The sequence below is a fragment of the Sipha flava genome, unplaced genomic scaffold (assembly GCF_003268045.1).
Source record: "Sipha flava isolate LNK unplaced genomic scaffold, YSA_version1 2_pilon_pilon, whole genome shotgun sequence".
NCBI lineage: Eukaryota > Metazoa > Arthropoda > Insecta > Hemiptera > Aphididae > Sipha > Sipha flava.
The window spans coordinates 325,571-337,649 of NW_020272972.1; the positions used below are offsets into that span (position 1 = coordinate 325,571).

The 12,079-nt window shown below is 27.9% G+C and overlaps 1 protein-coding gene across 2 annotated transcripts in view; it reads right to left on the reverse strand.

Annotated features, from left to right (window-relative positions):
- Nucleotides 1-9,715: 9,715 nt before the first annotated feature.
- Nucleotides 9,716-12,079, reverse strand: part of LOC112686168 (glutamate synthase [NADH], amyloplastic) — a 33,134-nt gene continuing 30,770 nt past the window's right edge. For both annotated transcript variants that reach the window (XM_025558362.1, XM_025558361.1), the window contains exons 21-27: nucleotides 11,833-12,053; nucleotides 11,004-11,180; nucleotides 10,699-10,938; nucleotides 10,456-10,623; nucleotides 10,276-10,389; nucleotides 10,044-10,200; nucleotides 9,716-9,936 (exon numbers count right to left, since the gene is read on the reverse strand). In XM_025558362.1, coding sequence (XP_025414147.1) covers nucleotides 9,794-9,936; nucleotides 10,044-10,200; nucleotides 10,276-10,389; nucleotides 10,456-10,623; nucleotides 10,699-10,938; nucleotides 11,004-11,180; nucleotides 11,833-12,053 — 1,220 coding nt within the window. In that variant the 3' untranslated portion in view covers nucleotides 9,716-9,793. The remainder of the gene's footprint in view (nucleotides 9,937-10,043; nucleotides 10,201-10,275; nucleotides 10,390-10,455; nucleotides 10,624-10,698; nucleotides 10,939-11,003; nucleotides 11,181-11,832; nucleotides 12,054-12,079) is intronic.

Below are 12,079 nucleotides of genomic sequence, written 5' to 3' on the forward strand. Positions count from 1 at the left end.
TCCTTCGCGGAGAGCACCGGCGAACGAGGCCATTGTCCCCGCGTGACATTCGCAGTTTCGGGCGGCGATTCGGTTTCCGTCCGTTTCGGCGTCGCTCTGATAAACCCGCGAACGGGTCGCTTCGTACGAACACTTCGACCGCCGCGCAGCATCCGGTCCGGACCCGGCCCCGAACGGTGCGCCACCGCGGAAGTGCGTTAAGCGTAGGCGTGTCTAAAATTTTTTCCCGGTCATGGCCGATGAAATTTTTCATTCGGGGAATTGAAATTTTCGTTTGGGATACGAAGACAAATAGTGACTTGTAAGCGATACACTACCTCGAGAACGTACATGTTTTGCAGCTACTATAAAGTAGCTATAGCTAGTAAATAATACGCTCACTTTCTTCGAAAAAAAATGTTATAACATAACATACAACTGCACAGGTACTTATAGCTACGGATATTAGACAACACATATTAATTGGTTACTTTTTGTCTCAAACATATTAAATATATATATATATATATAATATTTCATGTGAAAATATTTATTATTTAGTACTGTTTCAATCAATCATTTTTTTTTTTTTTACTTTTCAGCAATTATTTTTAATGATTTAACCATAAATTTAAAACGAAACTCGATTTCGCAGGTCTGGCCATAGCCGTGAACACATACGCGCCTATGGCAGTAAGTGTAGTATCACATGGCCGTAGGACCGACTTCTGTTTCTGACTCGGAGGGGGGCTAAAAACATTAAAACAACTCCCGAAAAGTGTACTCGCATCTTGTTACGGCTGTACGCACCGCGTTCCAACAGAAAGAAAATGTTTTTGAACAGAAGTACCGCACTACGAAATCGTTAATTAAAAGATAGACGAAAAACAATAACTACATTCGTTGTACACTACCGGGTGGTAATCAATGGAGAATTTAGTGTTGAAAATAATTTTTCATTTTCTGTGCGTTCGGTTTAAATCGGGTACACGTGCGCGGCCGGACGCGTCAACTGCAACTCTGCCCACACACACGCACAGCCCCCTATTCGTTCCCCGGAACAAATCGATGACGGAAATGTGTTTGCGCGCTTAAATGCGTGCGTGTGTTTGGCACGAGATCATGTGCTTTTGAACAACAATACGTGTATATTTGGGCGGCGCGCGTATTCGTACTTCATCGCGGACTGATCCGAACGCGGATGAAATGGTCTATAACGTTTGATTTCCGAGTCAAATCGCAGCAGCGCGATGCTCCTTTACATTATTAATTATTCAAAATGCATTACCTTCTTTTTGACTTGGATTCGAACGAAGGGACAACTCTGCACGGAATACGGTTCTATAGATGTAAAAGTTTCTAGTCGAGGAAACTTGCTCAAGGAAAAAAAGTTTATTTAAAATGATTTCAAAATCTGTAACTATGAACTATTTTGTACAGGTATAAATTCAGAGTTGTCTTTATCGTGTGTGCGTTTATAGCTTACCGATAGCAGTGCTTATCTGCGTCTTCACTTCACGGGTAACGCAATGTATTTTTATAGTAATCATATTATGAAACCTCACGTATAGTTGAATATCAAATTCCGAAATGGAAGGCAAATCCATAAGACAATTTTAACAATAAACTGGTTGTTCAATCGTCCACTTTTTCGTTAATAGTTAATACTTAACGTCTTACAAACTTAATCATCGAATAAACTTCCGTTTCCAGTTAATTGTGGATTGATTTAATTTCGTTAATTTTTTGAAAAACGATTAAAATTAATAACCTATTATAATTTATTAAAATCTTAATTAAAACCATATAATATTCTTACCACGTGTTATATTCAAGGTTATGAACTTTGAGTACAATACATCGATTGTTTTTGGGAATTGTGATATTCCATATACATTAAATATATGAAAATCATGATACTTCATAGAAACAAAGATGTAGATTATTTATTTTAGTTTTTGTCTCAGACATACGGTTGAATCTTGACCGAAGTTTTGCTGGTTAATAAATTAACCCTATGCCATATCTTATAGAGAATACATTCGTGATTCCAAATGGACATTAACAATCACAAACTGGAATACCTATCAACTAGAAATTAAAAAAAAAAACATTAACTACATTAACTTGGAACAAAAATAATGTTGATGAAAATATAGAATATTTTAGTAATCTAATTTATCATATAGCCTTAGGTTTTTTTGGACAAAATAGTTACATAAGAAATTGATTCCAGGTTTCATTGTGGAATATAATACGTATTACACGTATAATACGCTATATAACACGTAATAAGAAATAAAAAAAACCTATTCAACAAATACAAACGTAACAAGGACTTTCAAAAATGATTTATAATTTTTTCGTTGATATTTAAAATTCCTAGTATGTACTTACAAACATAGTTATATGTATAATTGGTTATAACTTATAACTAATAATACAATAATAACACACGGAGCAGAAAAAAGATAAAAACCAAATAAATATTAAAATTATTTATGTAGATATAGTTTTTTTTCTTAATTTTTGTTTATAATTATACTTAATTGTTATTTGTGTTGACGTAGATGTATAATACATACAATTATAATTGAAATATACATTTTGTTTTTTTAATAATGAATAATAAAATAATTAGTTCTATAATATTAGCCAAATTGTTTATAAGCTAAGACTATTTTTTAAATTGTACTCGTATTTAAATCGCTACGTTTAAAATAATACATTTTATTTTTGAAGAATTATAAGAATTTTAAATGTTGGCCGAATGACCATTTTTCTTGTAATGTTAAATCATTACAATTTAGTTTTTACAGATTATACTTCGAAACGACTATATCAATATATCTTAAGTATTTTAATCAAGTGGATATTTGTCAAATTATAACAATTAAATTTTTTTTTTAAATGTAAGTGATTCTTTTATCCTTTAAAAATATTACAGAATGTGTATTTATATGTTGTGAAGGTTTATTATTTTTTATTAACATTTATTATATACCTACTTGTATTTTATATACACATTATAGGTTTTAAATTTTGATTTTGTACTGTGATTACGGAATCAAATTAAGCTGTAAATGAGTAAAAGCTGTAACGACTAACTGCGATTTGAAAATTGTTGGACATGAATATCACAAAAAGTAATTTAAAAGTAACTGTTAAACATAGTGTCTGTATACATTATTATTTGCTTGCTGGAAGTCCTTGGTGGTTTTGAAATGAATACCTTAACGGTCTTACGGTTAGTCAATGTATTTATACTCGTATACTATATACATAATTTTACTATTACGCATAATATCAATAATATACTTAGCACATGATCCATATGTATTACAAATGAACACGATTCGATTACACTTGGAAAAAAAATATAGGCAATTCGCAATTCACCTTAAGGACGTCGTGCTATCGAATTGTGGCCATGGCAAGGTTACGATAGACATGCGTGGGGCAAGACGAATACAAGACGGCCATGGAATAAGAAATTGTGACAACACAAAGAATATAGACAAAATGATTATTATTTTTTTGAAAAGTAATAATATTTCTGTAAACTGTGGTTGTATTCTATGGATACAAATTAAGGATATGAATTTAGATGCTTTAATATTTGCAGATAATTGTTCGCATTATCTATTATCTGCGATAATAGAGGATGAAATAATGATAGAGGAGAGTTAAATTTATTGAAGCAGGAACGTTAACTATAGGTAATACTATCTATATAATATATTTATATCTATAACCTATAAATACTATTATTCATTTCGTAATATAATACATTTTTTTGTTTCTATTTATGATTATTTAGTTTTGTAACGTACATACTTGTTATTATATTTAAATAGTTGGTTGAAAATGTTTAATCGTGCCAATGAATTAAAATATAGTAGACAGTGATTAAATCAGTACATAGTTAATGTTAGTATAATATTTTCTAGACATCACTAGATTACGGTATTCATCTAAAAACGCATACTCATTAAATACGCACAATGTTTAACGAAAAATAACAGTTATTATAACCGTGACTTGGTAAACAAAAGTATAATACGTTCCAATCACGACAACAATTCATGTCACGTTATAAATATTGAGGCACCCTATAGAAATACAAATTTTTGTTTATATTTAATCAATGTAAAATGAGCAACGGTCAATACTTTAAACATTTAGATATACAGCTTCATTAACTTGCGTGTATTTTAAAAATGATGAGATTATCACCGATAGTTTTAATTGTAATACATAGTCTGTATCTCAAATGTGTTTGTACATTATAGTTGTTTTTATACAATAATAAAATAGCATGAATGGATTAATTTTAATTTTATAAAATGTTGATAACGAAGAACAAAAAATGTAAGAATTCGGCAAGGGCTGAATGTTCTATACACGTTTGTTGAGCAGCAACATTAGGTTAAGATAGAAGTTCATCAATATAATTATGAAGTATTTAATTCATAACATTTGTTGGGGTATATTATAAAAACATTGATGTTGTCTATAGGTTAATTTTTTCACTGAGTGACATCTTCACATACAAGAAGTACGGTCAAATCGATATTTGTCCAGAATCTAAAATATCGATTAGTTTAATCTGTAAAATTATAAGACTTTTAAAATGTATTGAATGAAATGTGAAAATTATAAAATAAAATAAATTAAAGTATAATATTATCAAAGAGGTTTGGATACCGGTTAAATACTATATTAAAACAGATTATATACAGAATAACGATTAATATTTCTTATATTCCACTTAATAATAGCGAACTCCTAAAGGGTTGTATAATTTATATGTGTATAAATTGACTTAGTATTGATCTTAGTAAGTACTTTTTAAATTTATTATACATACTGTCTAATATATAATCTAGATATCAATCCAAAAGCCATTCGTCACAACGGACTGCCCAAGTAGAATATCTTTAACACCTTTATGCTATTCGACGTATATTTATGGTGTATTGATGTCAAAATTAAAAACTAATTTTATTATTACTCCCATCAAAGGAAATTGTATATTTTTATTGTAGGTCATAAATCATAATTTAACAATAATTGTTTTACTATACAAAATATAATTTATGTAGAATGAAACTTTCTGATAGGTTTTGAAACCTGAAGGCATATACCGATTTTTGTTTATTCTTGAAATAACCAAACAGATTTATTAATATAAGTATTAATTAATTTAAATATAAAGTTAAATACTATTCGTATATTTAATAATCTAATTATGATTTTTTTCCAATTCAATTTCTTATTTTGGTAACTCATCATCAAGCACGTAGCCAGGATTTTATTTTTAAGGGGTATTCCAAATACGTTTTACTATAATAAGCAGGCATGATTAACACATAAAACATTTTTTTTTTTTTTTACTAACTGAAAAATATTTTATAATACAATATAATCTATAATTATTTAATATTTTCAATGACAGTTTATTATATAAATTTTCTGTTTTTTTGATCTATTATAACCAATATTTTGTTGTAGTTACATATACTTTCCAATGTACTGACAAGAGTTCCATTAAACGCTCATTTCGAATTTTATAACGAAGCAATGATTTTAGTGTTATAAATTAACGTTCAACTGTAACTGTAGAAACTGGGGTAGTGTTGCCAAAATGTTTAATAAAAAATGTACGTTTGGGTAAAATTTCGTATCACATACTTCCGCGAAATAATAATATTTGAAATTCGACAATTCTACAGTGATTAATTTTTGTACTACAATACAATCATATATTTTTGAATAATACGTACATGATTCATTTTTATTTAAATTGTGAGCATTATGATTTTATATGCTAGTATATACTTACTTACAGTATACTTACAGTATGTTTACTTACAACAATTTCAAAAAGGAGTTAGACTCCATGGACCCTAACCTAACCTAACGTAGCTCCTTGGATACTTGCCTGTTCATCGCAAAATTTTATAATATTTAAATTGTATAAAATAAAGTGTTTTTAAGTTAAAATTATCTTAATGTGTAATACTAAGTGAGAACTTGACATTTTTTACAATCAGGAAAATAATATTTTATGATTTTGATTAATAAATTAATAATCTGAAATTTATCGAGTAAATAATGATAAAATATTTAAATAAAACGTTTAGGTACGCTTTAGATCATATTAAATTAAACAAATTACAAACCATAATCTTGGCTCTGAATATTTTGCTTAAATAAATAAATTATAAATCTGAAAAATAATTGAAACATTGATTTATTTTTGACTTATCGAATACTGCTTTATTTTCTTTATACTGAAATTAATTGATACCAATATCTAAAACAATGATTCTTATTCTTATCTAAAATAATTAATAATTATTCGATAATCGATATTTGATAAAGTAATGCATTATGGGTGTTTTTTTATATTCATATATTATTATTATATGAGTATAATCTAAGTATGTACTACTTTATGGTTTGGATTGATAATTTTTTTATTGCAGCAATAGCTTTAATCAAAATAAGTTATTTAAATGAGTCTATTAATCTAAATAAATGAGTTGATGATTGCAGCAGGCACGTCCGAGTCACATATTTTATGAAATTGAGATATTAATAAAAATGTACTTGTACTAATCATATGTTTCTATGCGTTGAATGTTTTTTATCTAATAGAAAAAGTTATTAGACATAATAGACATAATTACACTTAAAGCATAGAAATACATTATTAATAACTTAATTTCATAAAATACGCGACTCGTGATGCTTCTGCAATTATTGATTCAAATATAGGTACATAACATTAAATTAATATGAAAAAATCACCTCAACTTCTCCACAAGTAGGATCTGTACCTACATTAATCATCGATATTTTTGAATTTGCAAGGAATTATTTTAATTAGTATGGTTGTTCTATGATTTCTTCTATTAATATATATATATACACATAAGGTCTTTTTTGTTGTTAAACTGTATCTCTAAAACAGATTTCTTGGCTGAATTATTTTGAAATTATCAGATCTATGTGGCTGGCAAAAAAATTCTTATTCTAACAGTTAAACGTCCGGAATAAAATAGGTAAGTAAGTAGTACTTAATGTTGAAACGTGTATACTTTGTTATTGATCAGTTCAATACGTTTGGCTTACCGACATAACGAGATTCGATTATTGACCTCAATTCTGTCATAAACTGTTGAATTAAAATTTTTTGTCAACCGAGTTATTTCCGTTGAATTAATGGTTGTATAGTACATCACCATTAGTTTCAAAAACAGAAGCGATTGCGTCCCACGCATCCTTCTTTTTACTATTTAATTTATAGAATTTATCCTTAGGATCCCACAAAACGGGATAATTTTCATATTCATTGATTAACTGTAATATTTGGTCGTCAGTGAAATCCATTTTAAATTATGTAATTTCAAAAAACCTACACCGTACACGTACACTGACAGAGTGACAATGATCATTTTATTTTTATTGCGTTCGGACTTAGATTCGAACAGTAAATACACCAAAATAACGAAAAACCCCGTCCAATAGTAGTCATAATTTTCTTTGATGTACCGACAATCCGGCAAACACGAAATACACATATATTATAGTGAAATTAGAATTTGCCGTAAAAACTTAAGTTTTGAAATTGTAGTTAATTAAAGTTTATAAAGTGATAATTTTATACTAAAACCCTTAAATACTCATATATCATCATTAATGATAATGTTTAAGAGCGTTATGCAGTGGAAGCAGCGTCTATAATTATATACGTAACCGAATTTGATCCCCACACAGGTAAAATAATTTTTTTTTTGAGAACTATAATTTTAAAGCCGAAAAAACTTAATATTCTATATTAAGGCAATACCACCTCAGGTAGGTTACCAGGTAAAAAAAAAAAATGAATTTTAAGTGCACCTCGAGACTGGGTGAAGTCATTCGCTCGGATAGTTAAAAACGAAAATATCCCTCGATTTGTTAGACAACACTACCCCAAGTAGGTCACAGGACAAAAAAGTAAAATGTGATAGATATAATAATGCAAGACATATTTATATTATATTATCATATAGATTTGAACGTAACGAAAAAAAATTGCACAATTTTCACATCATTCTGATGATTTATACCCAGTACTTCCATAATTGTAAGTACCATGATATTCATTGCTCCCGGTAGAGATTTATATAATTAACCAACATGGGATTTTTTAAATAAAACAGTCAACTTTAAATGACTATAACTACAAAACTAATGATCAGCATCAATTTTCGTTTGCACCATGGTCTTCAGCGTTGAAAAATACATAAAACCAAAAAATTCCAAAATTTAGGGTGCCCCATAAAGTAGAAATATACCTCATATTTTTATAATTACTTACTTTTTTATTCCATTGATTTTGAAATAAAATCTATAACTATTTGATACTGACTAATGATGATATCTACAGTGTTATCATCTATTATATATAAATAATATACGAAGTATAATATTTTTATAATTTTAGTAATAATTTGATGCACAACAAATAAAAACTTAAAAATAATTGCATAAATAATCATATAATTCAACGTCTACATAATATCATATATAATAATAATAATAATATACTTAGCACAAAACTTTGACAAATTGATCGAATAATATTAAAAATACATATTAAACAAATATCTAAGTATATTCATTTATAATTTATTATTGTCTTTAAGGGCACAATGTTTTAAATGGCAATAGCTTATACACAAAAATGTTTATAGCTTAAGTTTTTCATTATAATTCAGCTATAATAGTACAGTATTGTTTTGAAAATAACTGCGCATCAATTAATATCTTTTTAATGTAATATTTTAATGTCTGTTTACTAAATTGACATTATTTGTTTATTTTGTAAATTATGCAATTTACTTTTAACAATAATAACATACAAATATGTAAGCATAAAGTAATTAATTCTATAGTGATAATTCATATATTTTGTATGGTAGATAATAGTAGTTTAGGATATGCAATTATCATAACACTAGTCTTACATTTGTAAGCTATAGGGTAAATTTATAAATTATAAATACATTCAATAACAAATTGAGTGATAATACTGCAAACAATATTTACGCATATAAAATCTGAAAACCAGGAAATTGTCAGAAGTTTCAAAGACTGATTTTCTAAGTCATCTCAGTACACTCACCACAATTATTATTCAAGAAAAATATGGTAAATTTAGTCAGTAATAAAATGTATTTTATTTTAGAAATAAATATTTTAAATTGATTTATGATTTTATAATAAATTAAACTTGGGTATTATTATTTTAAAGTTTGATAAAGTGCCATTATTTGAAAATTATTAATCTACATAGAAATTATTCTGTTTTAATGAACAGGCAGAGTTACAGACTTAAATGAAAAATCTGATTGTTTACATAAACATACTCAAAAATAAAACTCTTAATAGAAACTCAGTCTTTTTCACTTTATTCTGAATAAAATGTTTGTAATTCTGATATAATTCTAATATGGCCATGAAAAATGGAATTTCAGATAATATTATACTAAATTTATGGATAAGGATAACTCTTAGGTTTGTGAATTATTTATGAGTAAATCAAAATCGATTTTAGGAATTTAATGTTTTCATAGGAGTTAAAAATAATATTATCACACTTAAATTATTAGTAAAAAAAAAAAATATATAATAACAATAATAGTTTTACGACCTATTTGGTTGAAAAAAAAGTGCTAACATGTTACTGTAATGTTACGATGCTATATTTAAGAGCCAACGTAATTTTTACTTCATTTGACCAATAATTACATGTGCCAGTTTATGCACTCAATGTTTGAATAGATATCACACCACCCGGTCCAGGTAATACGGACTGCTCCATAAGGAATGCGTCAACTTCTCTAGCTGCTTGGCGTCCTTCAGATATTGCCCAAACGACTAATGACTGACCACGATGGCAATCTAAATATAAAATAGGATGTAGTTATAGCATTGATTATAGTGTAAATAAATGGTTTTAGATTATACGAAAATAATCATGTGCAAAAAGTTTTTTTTAAGTTACTAACCTCCTGCAGCAAACACTTTAGGAATGGATGTAGCATAACGGCCAGACGGTGTTTGAAAATTGGATCTTGGATCAAGAGCCAATGACAGTTCATTGACAATTGTACGCTCAGGACCAAGGAATCCCATCGCCAAAAGGACCATGTCACATTTGAAAATCTAAACATTACATTGTCACGTTATAAAATAATAAATATAAACTCATATACTATTGTCCTTCAAAAAAAGGCATACTTGTTCAGAGTCTGGTACTTCTTCCATTTTCCATCTTCCAGCCTCATCCTTAGTCCAACTTACAGTAACTGTTTTGATACCACTAACATGACCATTTCCATCATCAATGAATTCCTAAAAATTATTTTTGTTAAATAATATAATAAATAATATTAAGATTAAAAATGTTTTTTAAAATACCTTGCTTAAAATACAAAATTGTCTAGGATCTTTTCCATATTTAATTTTAACTTCCTCATGACCATAATCTACCTTGAATACTCTAGGAAATTGTGGCCAAGGATTATCTCGTCCCCTAGTTTTTGGCGGTTCAGGGAGAATTTCAAATGATGTAATAGATCTTGCTCGCTAAAATTATTGTAAATTCAAGAAATAGTTTTCAAATTTTATTGGTTATTATGTAAAAAAAAAAAGAATACCAACCTGTCTTAATGAAGTAGCAATACAATCACAACCAGTATCACCACCACCAATAATTATTATGTCTTTATCTCTTGCTAATAGGGGTAAGTCTGTAGGTCCACCAAGTTGTTTCTTTTGAGAAGATTCCAAGAAATTCATGGCAAAGTATATGCCTTCCAGATGACGACCAGGTATGGGGAGATCTCTTGGCCATGTAGCACCTGTGCATAGAACAACTGCATCAAATTGATCCAAGAGTTCCTAAGATAAATTATAAATTAATTTTAGTTATAATAATTTTAAATTATTATTTTTGTAAGAATTACTTTAGCTAAATAATCCTTTCCAACGCTGACATTAGTATGGAAAACCACTCCTTCATCTTCTAGAAGTTTAACTCGTCTTTGTACAACTTCTTTAGATAGTTTCATAGTAGGGATTCCATATTGTAGCAGACCACCAATACGATCATTCCTCTCAAAAACTTTTACCAAATGTCCAGCCTAAAGGGTAACATTTAAATTGTGTTATAAATAATAAATTAAATATCAGCTATTATTAATTAGCAGTAAAACTGTAAATTATTGTCGTAACAAAATAATAGTGTGAAAATAGTAAAAGAGTGAAAGGATGTTCCTTTCTTTCATGCAGCAAGACTAATTATAAATAATTCTCGGATTTGCTTATTTTATTATTATTATTATACAGATTGTAAATTCTAGTTTATAAAAAAAAGTGATAAAAAATGTATTGATTACGTAATATTGATTAATATCTGGTTTTATTTTAAATATTGGATTATTTGTAATCACTTAAATTTTTATGATGACCATCAAGCTGACATTTTTAATTATAAAAAAAAGCAAATAAAATGTAATAAAGCTTTATACATATTGATATTTATTATCATACAAACAAGAAATTTATAAAATGTTATGAAAATAAATATGAGATGTTTTATTTTATCAGAATAATACTTCTATTTTTCCAGTTAGTTATAAATAATTGTTTTGATTATTGAATAATCAAATATTTTTATTACTAAAAATTACTTAATCGATGGATTATCTAAATATATTAAATAGTTTACTAATTAATTATTATTAGTAATATAGTTATAATATACTGTAGTATTTATAATAATTATTGGGATACCTTATTTAATTGATGAGCAGTTGCTAGTCCTGATGGACCAGATCCAACAATAGCTACTGTTTTTCCAGTTCGATTTTTTGGTGGTTCAGGTTTAATCCAGCCTTGTTCAAAAGCATGATCAATAATTGCACATTCTATGTTCTTAATAGTTACTGAAGGTTCACTAATACCCAAAACACATGCTCCTTCACAGGGAGCAGGACAGACACGTCCAGTAAATTCTATTATAAAATAATTTAATTATTCA